Source organism: Gopherus flavomarginatus, chromosome 22, assembly GCF_025201925.1.
Source record: "Gopherus flavomarginatus isolate rGopFla2 chromosome 22, rGopFla2.mat.asm, whole genome shotgun sequence".
Classification (NCBI taxonomy): Eukaryota; Metazoa; Chordata; order Testudines; family Testudinidae; genus Gopherus; species Gopherus flavomarginatus.
Genome location: NC_066638.1, coordinates 11,404,330 through 11,429,907, shown reverse-complemented (window position 1 = coordinate 11,429,907; position 25,578 = coordinate 11,404,330). Strand labels below are relative to the sequence as shown.

The 25,578-nt window shown below is 51.7% G+C and overlaps 1 protein-coding gene and 1 long non-coding RNA gene across 13 annotated transcripts in view; both read right to left on the bottom strand.

Annotated features, from left to right (window-relative positions):
- Positions 1-7,310: 7,310 nt before the first annotated feature.
- On the bottom strand, positions 7,311-21,266 carry LOC127038998 (uncharacterized). 9 transcript variants are annotated; one of them, XR_007770841.1, is made up of 5 exons: positions 20,809-21,266; positions 19,370-19,585; positions 18,129-18,681; positions 11,610-11,660; positions 7,311-11,130 (listed from the first exon to the last, which is right to left on the bottom strand). It is a non-coding gene; the product is annotated as an uncharacterized LOC127038998 (long non-coding RNA). The 9 variants fall into 9 exon arrangements; XR_007770846.1 differs by having other exon boundaries at positions 18,222-18,681; positions 20,809-21,265; XR_007770843.1 differs by having other exon boundaries at positions 19,370-19,519; positions 20,809-21,265.
- Positions 21,267-22,307: 1,041 nt separating this feature from the next.
- The window catches only part of SESN2 (sestrin 2), a 62,740-nt gene continuing 59,469 nt past the window's right edge, over positions 22,308-25,578 (bottom strand). For all 4 annotated transcript variants that reach the window (XM_050932004.1, XM_050932003.1, XM_050932005.1 and 1 more), the window contains one exon: positions 22,308-25,421. In XM_050932004.1, the coding sequence (XP_050787961.1) occupies positions 25,335-25,421 (87 nt within the window). In that variant the 3' untranslated portion in view covers positions 22,308-25,334. The remainder of the gene's footprint in view (positions 25,422-25,578) is intronic.

Below are 25,578 nucleotides of genomic sequence, written 5' to 3'. Positions count from 1 at the left end.
AGGCTAGAGTGACCAGACAGCAAATGTGAAACATTGGGATACTGGGTGGGGGGGGGGGCTGTAATAGGAGCCTATAAAAGAAAAAGACCCAAAAATCAGGACCATCCCTATGAACTTGGGACAGCTGGTCACCCTAAGGAAGGCAGACCCTTTCCCTCCTCATCTGTGCAAATGCAGCAGTAGCAGTTGATAAGCAAAAGTGATTAACCCGGGTGATGAGCAGTAGAGGTGAGATACCTCCAGCATCCAGCAGGTGGCGATGCTGAATCAGGAAACCAGAAACCTTGCTGGCTTGAGTTGAGAGAAGCTAAATGGAAGAAAGGCAGCCAGCTGGTAATGATTTTTAACCCCAGCTAACCCGGGGGTGGGGTCCAATCAAACTCCCCTTAAAGTGAATGGAAAGTTCCCCAGTGGCTTCAGTGGGAATTGAATCAAGCCCTAAGAGCGGGATTTTCAAAGTGCGTAAACAGATTAGGTGCCTAAATCCCATTGAAATCAGTGGGAGTTAGGCACTTCTGAAAAATCCCACATATAAATCTAGACTTCAGCCCATCATCAGCTTCAGGATCAGAGCCCTTCACTCAGTCCCCTGTTTGGGTCTAATATTCATTCTGTGTGGCTTCTTTCATGAGTCCCACAGCTACCTAAGCACAGGATTCATTTGTGATATGGAGTAGCACACAAACACTTATGTCTGTTTTCCACTACATTCTGATTGTCCCATGTATAGTATTTTGGATTAAAAGACATGGTAGTGAGAAAAAAGGAGGATCGCTGAGAAAAAAAAGAGCTCCACACTTTGACGTTACAAGCACTAAGTGCTAACGGTATTAGTTTCATACCACTATGCCAGTTTCTTACTGGGACTGTAGTTTATTTTGCACGGCCTACCTGATCCTGAGTTTCCTTAGCAAAACCATATGGGATTTAGCAAGAAGAGTTTGCAGCTGAGTCCCTCAACTCTATTATTTTCGATTTTCTTGCAGTGACTGCACTAAAATTGCTGAGTAGGTCGAAAGAGACACACATCAACATCATGTAGCCATCTGAATGCTAGACAGTGGAAATGTCACCAAAGGAATAACATGCAATACATGATAAATTATGGTCTTCTCATCATGGGCTTGATACTCCCCAGTTTCTTGAGGGCGGGATCCCCAAGAGGATGTAGGCGTTGAGATGCTGCGCAACGCAGTGTCTAATTTTTAGATGCCTAGAAAGAGTCACAGAAGCAGCACTGATGTCCACAAAGCTGGGTTAGGCTCCCTATACATTGAATGGGGAGAGAATGCGAGAGCCAAAAGCCAGCATGGAGTCACCAAGACTAGCCAGTTAGGAGATGCTGATCTCACACTGTCTGGAGTGGTTCACAACCTTGAGTGCCAACCTCAGGTGGACTGTCAAAAAGCAGGGCGGACACCCCAACCTGGATGCAGGGTCTATAATTAGGTTTCACCAGCCCAGTAATCAATGTGAACGCCTGAAGCAATATAACAGTCTAACCATGGAGTCACGGACAGTCCTCTGGGGGCACTCCGGTCTATCTAGCCACCCAGGTAAGCTGCAGGTAGTGATCATTGGTTGTTATACATCAACCATCACAAAAAATTCAGGTTGCTCCCAGTCCCAAGAGACTTACCCCAGGTCAATTGGTACCTCAGATCTCACACTAAAGACAACACTTGTAGCCAATCCTACAGTAAACGAGTTAAGGATTCATTAACGAGGAAAAAGAAATGAGGAAGCTATTTCCAGGTTAAAGCAGGCAAACTCATATACCTAATTGAGTTACAGTCTATGGTTCCAAAAGGTGACAGAGTTGTAGCAATCTGTCAGCAGTGCGAACTGACCCCGGTTGATCCTGGGGGTCTCTGCTTCTGTTTTGCAACTTCAGCCGTGTGGGAGTTCAAACAGCAAAAAAGATGAAAAAATGTTCTTGTCAGCTAGTTTTATTTCCTTCTTCCAGAATTCAGGTTGATGGGAGGAGCCCTTTCGCATGTAGTTTTCTCATGGGTTTGAAGGAACAATTAACAAACTCTTCGTATTGTGAAGTCCCACAATGGCCTTTTTAGTTCGGAATACCTTGTTGATACTTAGGACAGATGTTCTCAAACTGAGGGCACAGAACGTATTCTGGATGAGGGGAGCGTGAAAAACTTTAGGGGGAAAAAAACCCTCACTGTTCACATATTACCCACAGCAATGACTAGGGGTCTACTTAAATCATGGAGAAATCACACATTTTTCACGGGTTGGCCAGGGCATAAAGAGCAAATTTTGCAGCTGTATTCCTACCATTGTATATTCCATGCCACCCTTACTTCTATACTGCTGCTGGCGGCAGCGCTGCCTTCAGAGCTGGGCATCTGGCCAGCAGCCACTATTCTCCGGCCGTCAACTCTGAAGGCAGCGCAGAAGTAAGGGTGGCAATACCGCAACACCCCTCGCCCCCCCACAATAAGCTTATGATCCCGTTTTGGGTCAGGACCCCAAGTTTGAGAAATGCTGTTCTTTACATCAAAAACAAATGATCTTATCTTCAGGTAGAAGGGGATCTCCGGATAGCTGTCTCAAGCACCCACACCAGGATGGAATTGCTCTGCTCCGAAAAACAGACGCACCTCTCACACTAGTAACAACAGTGTGATGCCAGTAAGAAGTATCTCACTTTAAATTTACATTATTGTATCCTTAATTGGCTCTGTTTGAATCAGTGCCTCACTGTTGTTAATATTTAGGGAGAGTTGCAGGTTGATTTTTTTAAATCAGTGCATGTATTTGTGTGGCGGGAGGAGGGGCATAATCTACTACAGACACAAAGAAGGGGGAGGGCGATCAACTTCGTTTGAGAACCACTGATTTAAGAGACGACCCCTCCTGACTAGGTTCACAGGTTCAGAGCAAACATTTTTACCAGTCTTAAAGCAAAAACTCTGTAGTCCAGTGATTCAAGCCCCCGCCTCCCAGGTGCGTGATGCTGGCTCCAGTCCCCCCCGGCTCCAAACCCTTCGTTCATTATCCACAGTGGAACAGCTTCAACAGGAGAGATGGAAGGAGCCGAACATCTGTATTGGGAGCATCTGTATTGGGAGCATCCTTCTGAGAGGTGGGGGAGTCCCCATTCAGATCTCCCCCCACCTTTAACAGAGAGGGGGGAATTGACCCTTGGTCTCCCACAGCCCAGGTGAAAGCTCTGAGCACTAAATTCTATGTTGGGCTTCTCCTCTGGATGGGGAATGGGACCCGATCCACTAGCCTCGGAGCACACCTGCCAGGTTAGACCCCCACAGCCGAACACCTGCCTTCTCCCACTTTGTGATGTGTGGTGGGGCTTAGGCAGGAGACGAGCGGCTGGGTGCCTGGAGCGAGGCAGCAGTGCATGTGCCCAGGGACAGAAACACAAGTGTCCAGGGAACTTTCACCCTGAAAACCCAGGCGCCAAGTGAGTTTAGGCACCTCTGGGGTTCAGCAGGAGTTCTGCGGATCACAGTGGAGCCAGAGCTGGGGTTTAGGTGCCTACATCCAGGGACTAGCCACCTAAGTACCCTTGTCCACTCCATTAGGCCATTCTTCAAACCATACCAGGCACTGCTCCTGGCCACCCCCAAGCATCCCCCCCCCCCCACACACACACACACACAGCGGCACAGGACAGCAGTAGCTGTGCTTCTGTTTGCCTCCTGGGCTTCCAGTGCTGTGCTCAGCTTCCAACACCTTCCAGGCTGAGGGATCTTAGCCCTCCAGCCAGGACACACAAGAAGGGACATGAAATTCTTCCCTTCCCTCGGGGAGGCCCTGACAGGCAGCATCTTTCCCTGGCTCCTGGCCCTAGCCAGGCTTCTGGACCCCACCGCGAGCTCAATCCTACTCTCCAGCCATCCTGGGCCCTCCTTTAGCTCTGGCCTTGGTGCCAGAAACTAACTTCAGGTGTCATGGAGCAGGGCTGGCTGGGCACTCAGCAGCCAATTAACCCTTTCCTGGCTCATGTGCAGTTCTAAACAATGTTTTCTTGTCTTCTATGGACTCCTTTGTCGCATATGGACAGAGCACATGTGGGACTGGCAGCATGTCCATTTTTGTCCTCGGTTATGCCAACTCCACTAATTATGCATAGTAGGACCACTCATTCTAGCCATCCTCAGATCTAAGGCAGCCATGTTATCACCGATTTCCCACAAACAGAGCACCTTCTGCCTGTCTAAGGCCCCAAACCCGCAAAGACTTAAACGCATGCTTAACTACATGCTGTGTGAGTAAACCCATTGACTGCAATACAACACTGCATACTTACGTCTGTGCAGAATCTGATCTCAAAGGGTTTCTAGGGCCTAGAGGCATAGGCTGGGATTTTCAAAGGAGCCCAATTTCATAGCCCAGGTGCAGTATTTCCGCATGAAGTGTCTGGTGACTTTTCTGAGGAGTTTTTAATGTCGTAATATCCTTAAAGTACATAGAGTAGTAAACCACAATGACACATGCGTGTTTATTGTGCTGACACGCACAATAGAAACTATTTAGTGACACAGCTGTGGTGCTCACTCACAGATCCAGCTCTCAAAGGATGGGGATCCTGCTGATTACATAAGAAAACAGGCATATTTCTTGTATGAGGTGCAAAGGATGCTGAAAGAATGTTCTGGGGCCCAACCGAACAATACATTCTCTCCCTGAAATAATTAAGCAATAAAACACAAGATGTGCTGCTATTTTTGGTACATGCCTGCAGCTGTGTTGGGAAATACACCTTGGATTGCTTGCGAATTGTTGGTATATACCCAGTGTTAAGAGCCCTTCCTAGTCAGTTCCTCTGGCGAGAAGCAGATGAAATCTTCATCTGTCATTCAGGGATTATAAAGCCAGAAGGCATCAGTGCGATCATTTAGTCTGACCTCCTGCGTAACACAGCCCTAGGCCTTCTCTGGCCTGATTCCTGTTTGAACTAGAAAAAAAATCCCATCTTGAGTTAAACATTTCCAGAGATGGAGAACGCACCACAACCCTTGGTAAGTTGTTCCAATCACCTTCACCGTTAAAAAATTGCCCCTTATTTTTAGTGTGAATTTGTCTCCCTTCTAGCCATTGGTTGCAGTCAAATGCCTGCTTAATGACACTGGTGCAAAACAAGCATCAGTGCGGCACCTAGGGATGTTCTACTCACCTTTGTAATGCTGCACAACCAGGAACAGGAAGAATTTACCTCGGCTCAATTCCACTGTCTGCTAAAAATTCCTTCTGCAGTTTCATCTTGACGCCATATGCTTCAGCGGAACTAGTCCAAAACTCTTGCACAGTGTCGTCGTGTGCTGTTAAAACAACTCCAGAGGCTCCACAACAGAGGTGGACGCATCTCAGTAATGGATGAAACACTTTCTCAGTGATGGTTTGTAATTTACACATTTGTAAAGGGCTTTGGGATCTTTCAGCGTTTAAGCAGCTATTACAAATGTAATCGATTAGTACCCTTCCTACTGGCATTACTGACACTCCTAGACACACTAGAATTTTTTAGCACCATTAACTTTTTTTTTTTAAGGAAGGAAGGACAAGTGTAAGTAATTTTCACACTTCATTTAAATCATATAACGAACAGCCCCAGGGCAGGGAGGATATTGACTCTCATTGTGGTGTGAGAGAGACAATGAAAACTGTTAATAAATTATACACATTTATACTAATTGCAGATCTTGGGACGAGGCATTTATTAACGTATAATTATGGACGTTTGAAGAAAGAGATGAACTAAGCTAACAAGCAGTCAGTTAGAAGACTGCTGTGGCACCTGCTCAGTTCCAAGTTGTTTGATGCCCCAGTGCTACCCAGCACAAAACTGGAAGACAAAGAGAAGCCGCCGAACTCCCAGCAGCCATCTCTTGGGTTCCACTAGATCATTTAACATCAGCAGACGACACATGAACCAACGGAGTATGATATAGTCAGGCAACATCAAGGTGTGACGAAGTGGGAATGTTCTTAATGTTTTCTCTGAATACTGTGTGGGTGCCTCAGTTTCCCCTATGCATTTCTTAGGTATCCAGGTGGGGGGGAACAGGGTGTGTGATTGTTGCAGAGCCCAAGAGGGCCCCTGTGATACTGTCTGCACAGATAATGGCTGACACTCTGGCTCCTGGCAACTAATGGCCTGGGTCCCTCCTCTACAAAGGTGCCAACTGAAGGTGTTGGAGAACAAAGAGATCAGGTGACCTCTTGGCCTGGGAAAGGAACAAAGGCAGAGGAGGAGCTGGAGAGCTGCAATTTGGAGCTGGTGGAGAAAATGAAGAGGAGGCCAGACAGACCTCCTGGACTCCCCTAGCCCCCCTTGGGGAAATAATCCTTTATTTCCCCCTGACGAATTGTACCTGAAATGGTTACAAATAACACGAACAATCACTGCAATTGAAAACAGAGAGAAAAGAGAGAGATTTCTTTCTCTTTTACAGCAGCCGGTGGTCAATCAATTCCATCTGTTGGTACCCATGGGAGTGCCGATTTGTCTCATGCATTTGATTAGCACGAGGACACCACTCTCAGCCTGTCAGGCATTACTGGGGGAAGTTCACATGCATACTTTCCCCCAGGCCTTGCAAGAGGGAGCTTGCCAGTAAGAGCAGCAGCAAAGATGCAACTGAGAGAAGCGGGAGCTGTCCCGGGTCTAAGCGTGGCTTTGATCTTGGGATCACCCACTCGCCCCTGCTGGAGAGACCTTTGTAAATATCAGCAGGGGGACAAAATACACCGACAATATATATTTCCATACATGCTACTTAAAGGAGGCTCAATCAGAAACCCGAAGGGTTATAAATTTGTCCCCATCAACTATTTCAAGCTGATAACGGTCCTTTCAGCTGACCAGGTCCCCTTCATTCAGTTCAGGACAAAAGATCCAACTGTGAATTACTGCAGTCACAAGACAAGACACAAAAGGACACTGCGAGTTTGATCTCCAGCCGAGATGCCTTCTGCAGGACCAGAGTTCAGCTATTTGAAATCAGCTTCTGAAACACAGAAAGATTCTAGCAGCATTATTCACATTAGACTGTTGGTGGTGTTTTCCTCCTAGGGAACTAAAGGGTTCAGCTCCTGCGTGACTGCTCAGACAGCTGCTCAATGAATCCTGTCATGGGATTCATTAAACTTTTCAGGGGCCAAAACCAGTTCCTCAGCAGCAACATTGCAGCAAGATGTGCCATCAAGCCATTATTCTGGCCCACAGTGATGTGGAAGCTAGGCAGGCAAACAAAACAAAACACGAAAGTGCCGAATTGGTATGTTCATGGTATACATACAGAGAAGTTAAATAAGAACAAAAATACTTTTGCTGAAAGATTGCAATGTAACACTGCTTTATATCTTACCATTCTGAACAATAACACACAAGAACCCCAAATCAGAGAGACACAAAACAGGCTGCTCCCCAAAAAAGAGAGACACACAACTTGTCCCACTTTACTCTAAACTGGCTATCTATCTGAAGAATTGACTCTGATCACATGCTTCCCTATAGAATCCCCTACCCTGTACGCAGGATGAGTAAAAAAATCCCTTCGGCTTTGAAGTGACAGTTTGCAATTTTTAAAAAGTTTTCTATCCACAATGCAAGCTCTCTCCACGTGCCAAGAGCCTCAGACTTCCCCTGGAGAGACACCTTCTATGCATGAGAGAGACCCTTTCAGCCCATGGCCTGTCTGCTTTGTCAAGAAGGGGCATAAATAGTATGAATTATGATGGATTCAAGTTTTGTTTTGTTTTTTTAATTTATAAAGTGTCCCAGTTACTGGGTAAACTGTGCCTTGGGCCTCTTTCAGTCCCTCTCCAGTGCACCCCTTACATGACAGGCCTGGTTTCCTCCCTCATTTTGGGTACAACCACTGTCAGGCTGGATCCCTGGCTCCCAATTGTGTTAATGACACAGAGTCAGTCTAGTTTGAGCACCACTAGGAGTTTCTCTTCGAGAGCCTGGGACATTTCCCATTTGCAGGGACCAAGAGCCAGTGTCTCCAAAACAGCCCGTTGTTCGTTCGTTTCTCAAAGGGACAATGCATTAGAGCAAAGTGCCCCTCAGCCCAGCTGAGTCCATCTCTGGCTTGTTTACAAGTCCCTGTGTCTCCCTGTTCCTCTGGGTAGCAGGCAGACGGTCAGCTTTTCTCTGACACACGCTTGGTAGCTTCTCCTAACTCCCCTCTCCTCCCTTCCTATCACACTCCTTCTCTCCCTTTTCCAGGGCCTTTAGGTCTCTTTTGATCGAGGCATGGCCTTGGGAGGGGGCTGTCTAATCTTCGCCATTGCTCCTGGCCTGCAGGTTTCCGCATTTACAGCCTCCTCTGATTTAACTCCATCCTGTCTGGCCAAACACACAGAGGCCTGCACACATGATCTGAACAGTAACAGGGCTATTTCCCAGTTGGGCACATGGGGAATCTACTCGGACCATCTTTGAATGCCAGATTTTTTACTGTGGCCAGACTGGACACCTGATCACTAGCACCGAGACCGAGAATGCCGGCCTCAGCTCACGTACTCTACAGAGCCCCAGAGTGGACAATTTCAATCCACGTGTTTGAAACCATGGGAGAGGGCGAAAAAAAAACAACTAACTATAGATCCTACTGTGTGGGAGGGATATAAAGGAGGGCACCAGGTACTCCTGATCTTATGAGCCATCAAGGCCTGTCTGACATCTAGTTTCCATGCTGACTGAAGGAGATTACCATGCACAGAAACAAACCATGCAAACTATTTAATGGCTATAATCCTGCAGGAGGACAAAGATGTCGAAAGATGACCTGACTCAAAGAGGATGTTGTGCACTCATTTGTTTTGCTCCCCAGGGCCTCTGAAGATCCATCTTGTGTACAAGGCGGGGGTATCCACCTGTGCACTTGGACGCAATAGCTAACTTATTATACATGCATGCTGGAGGATTCAAGATTGGCCTGCTATGCATTTGCTGAACTGTCACGGGGCGTCAGCTGTTGTGGGTTCTCTGCTTTGCAGCCCAGCAATGTGTCATCTCTATCATCCACTGGGTGGCAGTGGCTCCCAGGCTTTATTGGGTGTTGTGGTCTGTTCGCAAAGGTTTGGTTTTGTAAAGCTCTGGTCTGTTTGCCATTGTTGGAAACCAGGAAAGGGCCAAGACTGACTGGAACCGAAGCTAGAGAGGGCAGGGGCGAGGAGCAGCACTAAAACCCTGGACGCCTCTGCGGGGCCTGGGGAACTAGCTCAATGATTGCGTTTCTTCCTGTAGTGGCTAGGAACCAGCCAGCCTTGGAGCCTGGTTGGGCTGGGTGCTAAACAGACACAGGCGAGTAGCAGACCCTGCTCCAAAGAGTGAACAGTCTAAAGCCAGACAGAGCGCAGGGAGGGAACACACAGCCGATCAGGGTGATGGCAAGAAGCTCCGCTTGTTGGGATGGATTTCGTTAGGAGAGGATGACGAGCAATACGAGACCCACAGCTGGGAAGGGAAGGGAAGGAAATTGTAGTCAGCCTGTTTACAGCCCTTTGGCCAAGACTTTCAAAAATGCTAGTGAGTCCAGGGCCCAACCTAAGCACCTTTAACAAGAGCCTGATTTTCAGAGGGCAGCGGCTCAGCCCCTTCTGACAACCCCTTTAAGACGTCCCACGTTGGGCCTCCAAAAGTGGAAGCGCCTCCCCAACCTCCCGTAGGCACTTTTGAAACCTCGGGACCGTTTCTGTTAGCGCCTGTTTCACTCGGATGCCTAGTCTAGCCTTAGGCAACAGGACGTCTTGGTTAAAGACTCAGAATTCCCACCCCCTTTAACTGAGGTGGGAGAGGTTACAATACATTTCTCCAAGGCAGACCAAAAAGCCCTCCCATGAATCCAGGGGAGACGAGGTCTGACAATATTAATATTTCTGAGGTAATTAACGAGCAAGAGAAAAAACCCTTTAGGATCCAGAACTGCACCCCCATAATGTACAGGGGATTGTGGGGGGAGAGATGGGGAATTTTTATACATCATCAAGAAGCAAAACAGACTTGGACAAATCATTTCCCAGCTCCGGGCCTCAGTTTCTCCATTTGTAAAACAGGGAGGATGTTATTTACCCTCTTCATGAGGGTCCTGCAGCTTACAGATGTGACGTTCTGGGTAAGAATGACGTATTAGGGAGATGATCATTATTAATAAACTCAGGCACAAACCCAGTGCGCTGTAGGTCACAGCTGATCAGAGTGATGAAGATAGACAGACTATGGCCAGTCTGAAGCATCCTTTATCATGCCCATTGCAGAGTAAGCGTCACCGAACCCATTAAAACTCAGATCACCTTAAACAAGCTGCCCTCACCGCTCCCATTTCTATTTGTAACTGGAGGTCTGGGGGTTCTGTTATCTGCTCGCTAGCCCAGTGCTATCAGGTACAATTGGCGCAATGAAGTGATTTATCACTGGGCGTTCTCGCTCCCTGCTGGGGCACAAACAAAGCTCTCTGTCTATCCCTCCTGCTACAAGCAGCTATTAAGGTATGTTTGGCTGAGCCGAGTTAGAAAAACAGGTTGGCAAATACTTGGGGGCTGTGACTCTGCTCTTCCGGGGGCTGCGCCCTGGACACCGCCTAGCCCGAACGTGACAGCCCGCTGGGCCCTGGCATCTGCCAAAGGAGTCCAGTCCCCCCTGTGTGGGTACGGAGTGGGGAGAGCACTCTGAAGCCCTTTGCACACTTGGACAGAGGACAGGGAGAACGCTGGTGCTTCCTCTACCTGTGGGACGTTCTGGCCCCACGAGGCCGTCTGCCATGGATGTGGCGCAGACCCCGGCCCCAGCTGCTTACACGAGGGCTGAACATGACCCCCTGGCTCTGACCGGCTTCTCCCTAGCTCCTTCATAGTTCCTTGTCCCCTGCATCTCCCCCACATTCTGCACATGGGGTAAGTAACACCAGAGAGCTCAGGGCAGGGAGGAATCTGTCCCTGCAGCTCACCACCTTCCACTTAGAGAAAGCCTCAGGGTGGAGAGTTAATATCGGCAGCGTCGCCAACACCAAGCGTTCAAACGGCATCAATCAAAAACGACCCCATTGGCTTCCAAAGTCACGAGTGTGGCTTCGAGATGTCGGAGGAGAGCGCTACCAGTAGGCCCGCCGACTCATCGGACCCCTCGTCCCACAGTACCTGGTGACAAAGAGGAAAAGAAACCCTTTCGATTTATGTTCAGCCACCTTTCACCCAGGGCTTTCAGAGCAGTCACAAGGACGTGGCCTTCAGCCCATCATGGCCTGGTCCTATCCCGTAAATAATTATTTCCTGCTGAGTCAGGTGATCCCACACGGCGCCCTGTCAGGCTCAGACTTTAAGGTCAGAAGGGACCATTATGTTCATCTAGTCTGACCTCCTGCACAACGAAGGCCACAGAATCTCACCCACCCACTCCTGTAACAAACCCCTGACCGATGTCTGAGCTATTGAAGTCCTCAAATCGTGGTTTAAAGACCACAAGGTGCAGAGAATCCTCCAGCAAGCAACCCCTGCCCCACGCTGCAGAGGAAGGCAACAAACCTCCAGGGCCTCTGCCAATCTGCCCTGGAGGAAAATCCCTTCCCGGCCTCAAATAGGGCGATCAGCTAAACCCTGAGCATGTGGGGAAGACTCACCTGTCCTCAGTCCCCCCAGGGCTGCGTCTCTCCCAGGTGCTGAGGTGTCATCTGAGCAAAGACAGACAAAGGCCACCAGAAGCAATAAGTTCTTATGCTGGTGCATCAGACCAAGGTTTCTCTACCTTTCCCATGTTGCCCCCCACTGCGATCCACCCCCCGGCCAGCTGGGACCCCGGCTCCTATTTAGCAATATGACAAGGACTGGGCAGCAGCAACCCCCCAAACCCTTGTAGGGGTCACGACCCTAGGGTGCAGCTCCACCAGCTCTGGGCCCCAGGGAGGGGGCACACGTGGGCGGTTCCACCCCTGCAGACAAACGACAGCACTGGCCAGTGACTGGAGCGTGACCTTCAGCTCCGCCTGCCCCAGGGCGTGGGCTGGTCTCCTCTGCCTCGGAGTTCACGGGGCCTGGCACAGCCATCGACCTCCCTCGTTCCCACCAACCCCGCCCAAGTCCCCACTCTAAAGGCAGCGACGCTGGCACTTTAAGAGCTGATTGGTGGGTGTTAGCGCCAGACGGGGCCTTCCTCAGCAGAGGGATAATCACTGTGCTCTAGACTTTGGCCTTGGCAAGAGCTGGCAGCCCCGTCCCTGGTTTCAGCGCAGCGGCACCTTGGATTCTCCAGTTAGCCGAGCTGTGCAATTTCTTATCGGCCGCCGAGAGTCCCAAAGGTGCCGCCTGCAGAAACAGCCTGCAAAGCTCCCTGCAGCGGCAACAAGCCCAAAAACCAGCCTCTGGCTGCATCTAGCCCCAGAGGTAGGCGGGAGGCAGACGGGCTGCAGCTCCTCCCAGGCCAGGCAGGGGCTCTGCTCTAGCCAGGTGCAATCAGAGCCAGTACTTCAAGTCTGGCCAGATTCTCCCCAGGTGAGGAAACATTTGAGGACAGCAAGATAGCAGGGCCTCCGCCCAGCCCCAGGCTTCCTTGGTGGCTAGTAACACTGCATGGCGCAAGTGGTCTCAAAAGTCTAGGATGCTGCCCAGATGCTGTGGTGATGGGCACCAAACAGATACCTGCAGTAATAAATACAAGTATTGAATTAATTGTATTAATAGTGTATTCAATAGTACTAGTGAGGGGAACAAGGCAGGATGGCTGCATTGGCCTGCACTCCGGGGCTGTCTCTGGCTTTCCCCAGGAACGTGATGTTAGGGTTGCCTGGCTCACTTAGATTTGGCTTGACCCAGGTGTTTGTCAGCCTGGGCACAACCCAGTTCCACCCATAGCATACTGCACCCCCTGCACCGCGGTCTCGGACAGAGCTGGGCCGTCACGCAGCTCAGAGGCCCAGTCCAACCCCACGGAAGGGCCCATATGCACTGAGAGGGGCTGGGTTTTATCCATGTCAGGTGACAAGCAGGTGGTAACTAGGTTTCTCTCTGTCTGTGATAGCCTGACCCCGGTACTGTAGTCTCCAAGCCCATCTCGATCCTGGGAGATGGGGCAGTGCTGCTAGCCCCATTTGCAGGTCAGGAACGGAGGCCCAGAGAGCTTATGGCTCAGATCTGCAAAGGGATTTAGGGTCCTGATTCCTGGGGATTTCAACAGAAGTTAGAAACCTAAATGCCTTGGGGTATCTGGGCCTCAGTGAGTCACTCCAGGGAGCCTTCGGCAGAGCAGAGACATGAATCCGGGTCTCCAATGGCCCATGCTACCATCCTCCCCCCCAAGCCAGCCGTACTCACGTTCCCCAGCACAGTCTGAGAAGGGTCTGCCCCAAGCCCGGTTTTATAACAACCTTCCTGTTCCCAGTGGTCAGGAAGGCTCAGATGGGCCTGAATCCAAGTTCTGGCCCCAAACAGCCGGGCTCTGGATCAGAACAGAGCAGCTTGTGCCCATTTTCAGGTCAGAACCCAGAAAGGTTCCCACTGCAAGGGCTTGTCTGCTTGGAAGTAAGGAACAGGATGTTAAGCATCCAGTGTAGATAGGACATGTTGTGTTTAGTGTTACAGAAGCTGGTCATAGGAGACCCCTACCAGATCCATAGGGTAACCCCTGAGCAGATGGCATGATGTTAAACCTAACTTGTCCCTGTCCACACCGTTAACATGACTCCTCAAGGTCGTGTTCTAACGTGACCTCATTGTCTAGCGAGGAGAAAGCGCTGAGGTGCCTAGGGCCTTACAAACAGTACCCTTGAAAGCTACCCAGCTGACTCAAGGGTTTAGATTAGAGCCGTGGCCCTGGACAACGTATCAGCCCCTTGCTGGGAAGCAGCATCTCCTGAGCTACTCCCAGGTAGCACCAATTCCCTGGAGCACCGATGGGGCTTTAGCCTACCAGCAGCTGTGGCTTTTGCATTCCTACGTGGGCAAAGTTTTCAGTGGAGACAGACACAGTTGTGCTCATGAGCAGAGCCCAGAGCCCCTGGCGAAAAGATGCTGGGTGGGGGGGTACCCCTGGCATCAAGGATTGGCCTGGCCAGTTCTGCCAGAACATGGATCTGCAGCTTCTCCAGCTGGAGTGGGACTTCCCCAGACCCACTGTACAATCATGAGCACGGAAGGCAACCTACAACTCAGCTTCACAAGATGCCCGGAGACTCTGTTTTCATTTTAGGATAAAACAGGAATTGAACTTCCCTTGCCAGCTCAATCCATGGCCCCTCCAGTGCCCCAGCCCTGGAGGGCAACGAGCTAACAGCAGCCAAGGTGCTGGGTTCTGCGGTGTGGGAATGGGCCTGGGGGAGACTGTAGCAGAATGACATGGCTTGGCTGACCCCAACCTTGCTCTCTGACCCTTCTTCTGGCCCCTCTGAGGCCCCAGCAGTGTGGCTTTCTGCCCCCGTTAAAGGCTGAACATGCCCCCTCCCCTGCTGATCTAGGAACGAAGGCACTTTCAGGATTCGAACCCAGCTCTCCTGCTGTGCAGCGAAGAGCTTGGGCCATGAGGCTATTGGACTTGCATGGCAGCTCCATGGCTGGACGCTCAGTTCTGAGTACCCCCTGGGAAGGAGAATAAGCCCAGGGGGTGAAAATCACCCTATGGCACCACTGCTCCATCCCAGCAGCAGATTCCTAGATTCCCGGGCCAGTAGGGACCTTCCATCTAGCCTGACCTAGTCTAGATCTCTCTAATCTTCTATCCAGTCTGACCTAGAAGATCAGATAGTCTAAATAGATCTAGTATCAGAGGGGTAGCCGTGTTAGTCTGGATCTGTAAAAGCAGTAAAGAATCCTGTGGCACCTTATAGACTAACAGACGTTTTGGAGCATGAGCTTTCGTGGGTGAATATCCACTTCGTCAGATGCATGTAGTGGAAATTTCCAGGGGCAGGTATATATATATGCAGGCAAGCTAGAGATAATGAGGTAGTTCAATCAGGGAGGATGAGGCCCTGTTCTAGCAGTTGAGATGTGAAAAACCAAGGGAGGAGAAACTGGTTTTGTAATTGGCAAGCCATTCACAGTCTTTGTTTAATCCTGAGCTGATGGTGTCAAATTTACAGATGAACTGAAGCTCAGCAGTTTCTCTTTGAAGTCTGGTTCTGAAGTTTTTTGCCGCAGGATGGCCACCTTAAGGTCTGCTATAGTGTGGCCAGGGAGGTTGAAGTGTTCTCCTACAGGTTTTTGTATATTGCCATTCCTAATATCTGATTTGTGTCCATTTATCCTTTTTCGTAGCGACTGTCCAGTTTGGCCGATGTACATAGCAGAGGGGCATTGCTGGCATATGATGGCGTATATTACATTGTTGGATGTGCGAGTGAATGAACCGATGATGGTGTGGCTGATCTGGTTAGGTCCTGTGATGGTGTCGCTGGTGTAGATATGTAGGCAGAGTTGGCATCGAGGTTTGTTACATGGATTGGTTCCTCAGCTAGAGTTACTATGGTGCAGTGTGCAGTTGCTGGCGAGAATATGTTTCAGGTTGGCAGGTTGCCTGTGGGCAAGGACTGGCCTGCCACCCAAGGCCTGTGAAAGTGTGGGATCATTGTCCAGGATGGGTTGTAGGTCCCTGATGGTGCGTTGGAGAGGTTTTAGCTGGGGACTGTATGTGATGGCCAGTGGAGTCCTGTTGGTTTCTTTCTTGGGTTTGTCTTGCAGTAGGAGGCTTCTGGGTACACGTCTGGCTCTGTTGATCTGTTTCCTTATTTCCTCGTGCGGGTATTGTAGTTTTGAGAATGCTTGGTGGAGATTTTGTAGGTGTTGGTCTCTGTCTGAGGGGTTAGAGCAGATGCAGTTGTACCTCAGTGCTTGGCTGTAGACAATGGATCGTGTGATGTGCCCAGGATGGAAGCTGGAGGCATGAAGGTAGGCATAGCGGTCCGTAGGTTTTCGGTATAGGGTGGTAATGTGACCATAACTTATTTGCACTGTGGTGTCTAAGAAGTGGACCTCCTGTGTAGACTGGTCCAGGCTGAGGTTGATGGTGGGGTGGAAGCTGTTGAAATCGTGGTGGAATTTTTCCAGAGACTCCTTCCCATGGGTCCAGATGATGAAGATGTCATCAATGTAGCGTAGGTAGAGAAGGGGCGTGAGTGGACGAGAGCTGAGAAAGCGTTGTTCCAGGTCGGCCATAAAAATATTGTCATATTGTGGGGCCATGCGGGTGCCCATAGCGGTGCCACTGATCTGGAGATATATATTGTCATCAAATTTGAAATAGTTGTGTGTGAGGATAAAGGCACAGAGCTCAACAGCCAGTTGTGCTGTGGCATCATCAGGGATTCTGTTCCTGACAGCTTGTATTCCATCTGTGTGTGAGATGTTCGTGTAGAGAGCCTCTGCATCCATGGTGGCTAGAATGATGTTTTCTGAAAGGTCACCAATGCTTTGTAGTTTCCTCAGGAAATCAGTGGTGTCACGGAGATAGCTGGGAGTGCTGGTGGCATAGGGTCTGAGTAGAGAGTCCACATATCCAGACAGTCCTTCAGTGAGTGCCAATGCCCGAGATGATGGGGCATCCAGGATTTCCGGGTTTGTGGATCTTGGGTAGTAGATAGAATAACCCTGGTCGGGGCTCTAGGGGTATGTTGATTTGTTCCGGTGTTAGTGTAGGGAGTGTCCTGAGCAGATGTTGCAGTTTCTTAGTGTATTCCTCAGTGGGATCTGAGGGAAGTGGCCTGTAGAATTTGGTGTTGGAGAGTTGTCTGGCAGCCTCCTTTTGGTAGTCAGACCTGTTCATGATGACAACAGCACCCCCTTTATCAGCCTCTTTGATGATAATGTCTGGGTGGTTTCTGAGGCTGTGGATGGCATTGCGTTCTGCACGACTTAGGTTATGAGGCAAGTGATGTGGTTTTTCTACAATTTCTGCCTGTGCACGTCGGCGGAAGCATTCAATGTAGAGGTCCAGACTGTCATTTCGACCCTCAGGAGGAGTCCATGTGGAGTTGTTCTTCTTGTGCTGTTGTGCCCAACTGGACAGTCGCTACGAAAAAGGATAAATGGACACAAATCAGATGTTAGGAATGGCAATATACAAAAACCTGTAGGAGAACACTTCAACCTCCCTGGCCACACTATAGCAGACCTTAAGGTGGCCATCCTGCAGCAAAAAAACTTCAGAACCAGACTTCAGAGAGAAACTGCTGAGCTTCAGTTCATCTGTAAATTTGACACCATCAGCTCAGGATTAAACAAAGACTGTGAATGGCTTGCCAATTACAAAACCAGTTTCTCCTCCCTTGGTTTTCACACCTCAACTGCTAGAACAGGGCCTCATCCTCCCTGATTGAACTATCTCCTTATCTCTAGCTTGCCTATATATATATATATATATATATATATATATATACACACACACACACACCTGCCCCTGGAAATTTCCACTACATGCATCTGACGAAGTGGGTATTCACCCACGAAAGCTCATGCTCCAAATCGTCTGTTAGTCTATAAGGTGCCACAGGATTCTTTGCTGCTTAAATAGATCTAGTTGGCCGTCCTGCATAACACTGGCTCTAGGATGCAGGGAGGCGGAGGGAGGCCTGCGTTTCACCTGCCTTCCACAAGCAGGGCTTTCCTTGCCCTCTCCCCAGTACTGGATAGGGCCAAGTAAATCACTGAGTACAGAATCTGCAGATCAAGTTCTTTCATTGGTGGTGGGTGGGGCTTTGAACTGGGCTAACCGTGGTGGAGGCAGGCTGGGGGCATTACAGGGCCCCTTTCCCCATCAGCTAGGAGGGGAGAGCCCCGAAAAGCCCTTCGAATGGATTACAACTGCCTCAGTGCTCTTCGATCCTGGGCTGATTGGTTCCTGTTACTAACACTTCTCCCCGGCTCTCTTCCACTTACGATGGTCGTTTCTGCTTTACCCCATAGTGCTGCGAGCATCCGTCCAGGTTGAGTTTGGGGCTGCTCAGCTGCACCATTCCCAAGCTGAGAATCGGTAAATCCAAGACCCTGCCTCCCTCCTCTGCTGCCGAGTGGGGAGTTGGTTTAGCCTGCAGCCCCCAGAGCGATTAAATTTATTGCTGCAGATAAAGCGGCAGAGGCGCTTGTGCCTCGGCCTCCAAGGAGCCAGGCCTGCAAAGAAGGCAGCTACCGCGGCATGGGAGTAATTGCGATCTCACCTGGCCAGATGCCACAGCAATGGGAATGATTGGAGAACGTGGATGGAGAGAGATCAGCAGCTTGCCTAGTGTAGTTGGTGCCACGTAACTGACCTGCAAAAGGCTCCTTCCTTTTTCGCCAATCCCTGTAGAGACCCCAGGACCGACCGGGACCCTGACTTCTGGCAGGTCAGCCTGAATCCATCCCTGGCCAGACCCCACTGAAGCTGGTGCCGACTCACCAAGGTGGAGTCTGGCCTTGCACTGAGCAGCCAGGTACAAGTTCACGTGCTGAAGCCAAGGAACCGCTGCTGTCTTGGGCTGAGGAGCAAGGCCAGCGTGATGGTCCAGGCCGGTTTCTAGCCCTGATGCAGGATTCCTGCTCCACCCCTGGCTGAAGTCGATCTTGGTGGAGCAGGGCTCAGGCTTGCTAAGCCAGCTGGCCGGTGCCCATGCTCTGCCCTCCTGTAGAGCAGCACCCGTGCCTCAGAGCGCTGGTGCTCACCCAGGAGCTTGGTTACAGCCTGGGGACGGAGGTCAATAGACAGCCCATTTCAGGAGGGCATTGGGGCAGCTGCAGGCATGGAAGAGGAGCCTCGTTTGGGGTACCCATCCTGACATAGCTTGGGCCTGATTTTCAGTGGTGCTGGGCATCTGCCCCTAAAGCCAGCTGCTGCTGCAGGTGCCCCACCCCTCCAAACACCAGCCCCCAAAGAGCTTCTGGTTCAGTGGTTCTCAACCTATTTACTGTTGTGGGTCCCATGGGCAGCTGTCTATGTGGGACACAACCACACACCATACACACTCCCTGGGTGGCCCTGAGGATGTCACAGGGGCCACAGCTGTGTGCGGATTGGGCTGCGAGTGGCCCATGGGTCGCAGGTTGAGAACCACTGCTCTAGTTGGACAGACAGACAGAAGCATCCACCATGAGAGGGCACTTGGGAGCCAAGTCTCAGACCCCCAAAGGCTTCCAGGCACTTAACTCCCATTGAAACCAGTAGGATTTAGGTGCTGCAACACCTCTGCGGATCTGGGCCAAGCACATCAGCAGTGGTGGAGCTTGGATCCGAAGTCAAACTCCCTCACCTGTGCTCAGGCCAAGCTGCTGCCCCAAAGGTGGGCTCAGCCTTTCAGACTGGTTTGTCGGGGTGCAGAGGGGATTGGGGTTCCCAGCCATCCAGGAAAGGGGGGGTTGAGGGAAGGAGAGAGAGACACCCTCCCGTGCCCCACCCCCACTTTAAGCAAACCTTGGTTCTCACCTTGAGGGAAAAAGCTGTTAAACCAAAGGGCCAGATGGGAGCCGGTAGCGAGGCTCAGCCCACACCCGGCAGCACCCCGGCCAGGGACTCCGTGCAAAGATTGAGGAGAAGCCACTGCAGATAACTGTGCAAACTGTCCTTCACCGGGAGCTGTTATCATGCCAGGAGTGGGAGAGGCAGAGAGAAAAGGCAGCCAAGGTGGCCTTGAGCTCTCGCCTGGAATAAACAAGCAGTCCTGTCCCCACCCAGCTGGCTGGCCGGCTAGGGGAACTGGCTCAGAGCCCTATCACAGCCCCAGAACCTTCAGCTAGCTCAGCATGGCCCCACCCTTGGGCCCGGCTCAGCAGAGCCTCCGCGCGGAGGTCACAGCTCCGGGGTTAGCCCCGCCACACTGCAATGCTGCTGCCCTGGTTGTCCCCAGTGACGCTCACACCTGAGCTGAGCAGCGGGATGAAGGGTCCCTTGCGCTGACAGGGCTGGGGTCCCAGAGGGGACAATGCAGGGGGAGCCCCAGCAAGTTGGAGGAGATGCCATAGCAAAGTCCTGAATCTCAGAGCTCAGGAGTGGAGTGGGGCAGGAACCAGCTTTCCCATCCCCCACAAAGTTCCCATTCTCATGAGGAGGAAACCAAGACCCTTCGAATGTATGTGGAAAGAGAACAGCCCCAGAGCAGCCACGACCCCTGTGGTTAGGGAAGAGGAGCTGCTCTGGGGTCCCACTCTCTCCCCTCTACCAGAAACTCCACCTTGGACCTGAGAAACCTTCCCAACATGTTTCATCTAGACAAACCCTTTCCCACAAAAAGGGTCAGTCTCAACTTATCAGAAATCCCTGACCAAACCCCCAGTTCTGCTCCGTTCTTGTGGCTAGAAGCTGGGGATATACTTGTCCCTAGGAGCCAGGTTTTACCCAGTTGTAATTAAGTCAGGTAATTAGGCAGAAATATTTATTGACTGAGAGGCAGCGTGGTCTAGGGGGCAGAGAACCACCCCGGGACTCCAGAGATCTGGATTTGTTCCCGGCTCTGCCAGTGACTGATTGTATGACCATAGGCAAGTCACTTCACCTGCCTCCATTTCCCCACCCATCCTTTGGCTGTTTAGGTTGTGATCACATTGGGGCAGCTGCTGTGTATTCTGTGCACATGGAGCACCAGGCACTCTAGGTCCTGCGCGCAGCTGGGGTCTCTGTTACTGGGAAGCCAGTGATATTTAATAAACCTCCATGGTGATAGGGCCCCAGAGCTTGGGACAATGCCTGACCGTGCATTTAAAAACCACAGCACCAGCACGGATCCCAGACACAAAACCCTCAGACTCCAGCACTGCCAGACTGTTTCCCCCACCCAGCTGATCCTCAGTCACATAATGCCGCAGCTTGAGACCCCTCCCCACAGCCCTACCCCCTGGCAGCTCAGACCAATAGGTTTTGCAGCATACCTGGAAAGTCAAGACTCCAAGCTTGGGTGGTGGAGTATCCGCACCTCGGAGAGGCTCCAGCAAGCCCCCTTCCCTTTTGATTCAACAGGTCGCTTATGATACAGGGAGAAAGGCAGGTCCCAAGGCAGTTAAGGCTGCACATTTCATCTCCTTAACTTCTTGCAGTTCCAAATTAGCTTCTTCATGTCCTGTGGCCTGGTGCCGCTGTGCCCCATTCATTAGTGGTCATGTTTCGCCCTGGCCTTTGCAGAAGGGAAGAGGGTGCTACATGGGTCCTGAAGCCCCCCAACCCTCAGAGCGGCTGGAGTCACACAACAGCTTGCAGGGGGTGATGGGGTCAGACACAGCATTCAGCGCTGCTCTTATCAGCAGCTGGCAGCTGAGCCCTTGCACACAGCTGTGGGCATGCTGCTCATTGCTGATAAAAGCTGTTATCCTAGAGATGCTGGCAAAGTCCCCGTCAGCAAACAGCCTCTCAGTCCAGGAGCTGCAGAAAGTCTCAGCAGCTTGGTTCTTTAAGCCCGTTCCCTAGTGCCAAGCCTTTCCCACCCTCCGCAGATACCTGCTTCCTTACACAGTGGATTGAAGCGGGTAGGTACAGATCTCGCCCTCGCCAGGAGGGATGCTCCAAGAAGGGGATGCTGCTCCAGCCTGAGCCTCCCCCAATCCCAGGCAGTGCTGGGAGCACGGCCTGACCTGTTCTGAGGCAAGTTGGCTTTTGAATTTTACAACCACGAAAAGCCCCATTGCCGGACCTCAATGAATGTTGCATCCTTACCCTATACAAGACCACATGCTTAACAGAGCTTGACTGTTTCGCTCCACTGGGCCTTGGGCAGATCCCACCTGACTCAGAGGGTTTAAGGCATGGGAGTGGGGGCTCGTTGGCTTTTGATCAGATGTATGGCACCTCCTCCCAGTCCCTCCCGCCCCAGACAAGCGCATAGGCACATGCAAATTTCCAATTTGGCTCCTGCGAACAGGTTATGCCCAGGAATTCGAAAGCTGCTGTGTCTGACCACTCAGGCCAGCGATGGAGACAAAATTCAAAAGGCAGTAGGAACTGGAGTGAAAAACTCACTTAATATTCCCCTGAACACTCCTGTCTTGTTAGGCCGTGGGCTCTTTAGGGCAGGGACTGTGTCCCGATCCTGCTTTCAGCTGCCACAGCACCACTAATCATGGAAAGGCTTTGGCTTTGCTCAGCCGAAGCTTGTGCTGGTGGGTAGTTAGCTGTCTGCAGAGGGCTGGCATGTGGCTCGGTCCCTGTGCTTGGGACACGACTGACCTGAGCGCTCAGCTCCTGTTTTAGGAGCCTTCACAAGTGGCCAGATTTTGCAGCATGCACGGAACAACGGTCACGGCCTAGTGTGGGCTCTCTGCCCCGGGGGGAATTTCACTCTCCAGGAAGGCAGAGCAGACCCACTGCAGCTCGAGCTTGTTTCAGATGCAGGCGCGTGATTCAAAGCGGAGTGCCCAGGGAAGGAAATTAACAGGCATTTGGAAAAAAAAAGTCAACTTTATTTCTCATCAAAACAGAATTGGCAACAAAGTCACAACAAATCAGCATTTTCACCCCCACTGGGGAGGAAACCCCTCCAAACCCAATAACTTACACAGAATTACAGTTCTGCAACTGGTCCTTCACCGCAGTGACACGCAGGGCTGTCAGTTCCAAACACTAGTCACTCCAGGGAAGGAGGGTACGGCTGCCGACTGGTAAAGCTCACACAGTGGGCATTTCACAGTGACCTGCACGAGTGTGAAATGCTGTGGCACATCTGGATAAAGCTACAAACATTGCTTCACCCCTTCCCCCGCCCACCCCAAAGTAACACACACTGTAGTCTCACATCCCTCCCTACCGGCATACGGGACTGGCCAACTTCCCAAACACCAATGGAGACTGCTGTCCAGACCTTAACCTGTGCAAAGCTGCTGGCAGGGCAAGAGCATTTCACCTCGCACGCGGGCACGGGAAAGAGAAGCCGGCTTGACAGAGCAGCGGCAGCCCACCTCAAACAGCACTAACTGTCTTTTGAATTCACAGTGCATCAGCTGCCATAACGTGCAGTGCTACAGTGGGGGGAGAGAGCATTGGCTACAAGGTCCCAGGCTTGTGAAAAGGGATTGCCTGTAGCCAGAGAAAAAGGAGACACCCACACCACTCTGCACTGCAAGAGCAAGGAGCGTGTGTGTGTGCAAAGAAAACCAAAAACCAAAACCACATACAGCCCAGTCTGTTTGTACACAAACCCAGCTTGACAATGGAGTGTATATTATACACATGTGCATTGTACCCCAAGAGTGCGTGCACATAGTCCTTGCTTTACAATGCAGCATGGATAACATGCGATATCCTGCACCATGTAATGCTGCCCACAAAAAAGGAATGTGACCAGAGAAGAACTGCCCCGGGCAGAAAAAGTGGGTCGTAAGTTTCAATTGCTCCATGCCTGGTTCTAAGTGGACATCACCCCAGAAGCATTTGTCTTCTTTGCAGCCTCTCTCTTCCAGCTGCTGACAAATCAGGCTAATTTTGTTTGTGTTTCTAGCTAATCGAAATACTGACAGCAATTAAGAAACCCTGAAAATCCCCACCCAGTTTGACTCCTGCAACGAATGGCTGGTTCTGGTGTGGAGTCCAAAGTGGAGCTGCTCGCAGCCGTCCTGGATGGACTCAAGAGGCAAATGGTCCCTCTTTCTTTGGCAAGAGGAGGGAAATTCGCTGATGTGCAAAGGTTCTAGCATTCAGCCGATACACCACTTATGTCCTGTTTCAGAACACAGGGCAGTAAGTGGGACATAGGCCTCACTGAGGCCTAAGCAGTGCTGTGGGGTGAATTTACCCTCAGGGCCTCTCGACTGTCCAAGAACAGACATGGGTCACTGTGCAAAGCAGACCAAACAATGGGCACAAAGAAAAAGGCCTCAGTCAGAAAGCGGCACACGGTGTTTGCTCCCCACCTCCAGCACAGACACTACCTGTGTCCTAGGACCTCAGAGCAAGGGCTATTTCTGAGATGAGACTTTTTAACAGGACAGAGGACAGGGTGCCTGACATGGGAGGGACGTAGGTAATGCAGAGGCTGAAACACAGGACGCTTGAGAGAGGGGACGGAGGTGGGTGGGGTGAGCCGATGAGGCTGGTTTCAGGATGAAGCCAGGAACAAGTAGCAAGAGATGATGCGAGCAGCCTCCAAGTTTGCTTCACAGTTTCGAACCTCCGTGCGTGGCTAGGGCGGCCGGAAGCGGGAGGGACATGTTCTGGGAGGGTTTCACCGTTTAGCTCTCTGCACACACGGCAGACTAGCCCCCTCTCTCCCCCACCCCCCAACACACACACACTCTGTGCAGAGCTACACACACCATGGACCATGAGGGCACAGGATACGTGCAAGACAAAACATGCCCCGGGGACGTCCAGGTTGCTGTTTCTACTGGGCACTTCCAAGCCCTGAACTGGAGACCCCTGTGGGTGCTCCCGTCGCCTGTTCCTCAGGGGCTCTCCCCCAGGTCCTGACAGCTGGAGCTTCTGGCCCAAACTCTACTGCCCAGGCAGAGAGGCTCACACTCAGCGCATGGCCCGACTGGGGTGTGTACAGGGCTGAGCACTGCGCAAGAGGCTGTGGGCTTCAGGTTACCCTACCAGGGCAAGAGCCTGCAGCCCGTTGAGGCAGGGGCTGTGCAGAACAACCCCACAGACAGGGGCATCCCACTCGTGCCCCGACCTCCCTCCATCCACAGCCCAGAGGCGGTCAGTGGAGCAGCCTGGAGCAGAGCTCTGGAGAGCAGGAGCAGTGGGCACTAAACGTAGTGCGGTGGCCGTGGCAGCAGCATGGGGCTGGGGGATATTTGTGCCCTTGGCCCTCCCCACCGTGCCCTGTGTGAGATGGCCAGTGCCCAGCGGGACTGCTCCCAGTCTTACGGCAACACACGTGGAGAGGCCAGGCTGGGCCATGGGGACAGGGAGAAGAGATGCACATTCGTGGGAGCTGGGATTCCCCGTCAACAGAGAGCTCTTTGGTATGAGGCCAGGCCCTTCCCTCAGCAGCCCCAGACAGGGCAGCGCAGTTCTCTGCTGTCCATTGCACTAGTCACCAGCCTCAGGACAGTCGTGCCCAGCACAGAGGGGGTAGCAGCAGCCAGCAAGGGAGGGAGCTCAGTCTGATTTTGTTACACGCTAACACTATAAAGGCACGTCCGCTTCGAGGCAGCGGCAAGAGTCCCGCTGTGGAGCCTGGCCCTTGCTGGTGGCCCAGACGACAGGCCCCAGGACGGCCCCTGCCGGGCAGCATCCACAGAAACACTGGGCATGGCAGAGGTGGTTCTTCATTACACAGGGAAGGGGTTGAGCTGTCTGGTGTCTATCGACCCCGGGGAGAGTGTGGGGGAGAAGCCCCCCCCCAGCCCATCGCTCCAGAGGGCCCAGAGTATTTCCCGACGGATCCCAAACCCACGTCGGTGAAGCCAGGCTCCCCCGTAGCGAGGGGCGTCCCTGGCAGGGCATGGGGAGCGCAGCCCCCTCAGGTCATGTAGCGGGTGATGGCTCTCAGTGCATACAGCAGGGCCGCCTGCATCCGGGCCTCCAGCAGGAGCAGGTTCACGTGCACCTGGAACGGAAGGAGAGGATGCTCAGGGGGAGACGGGGGCAAGGGGAAGTCAGGATCCGTCAGGGCCTGGGGAGAGCCTAGGCTGCAGAAAAGGAGGATCCCCTCTCCCCACAGTGTAGGGCGGCACAATGGTCCTGGTGCATTCTGGGTTCTCCCT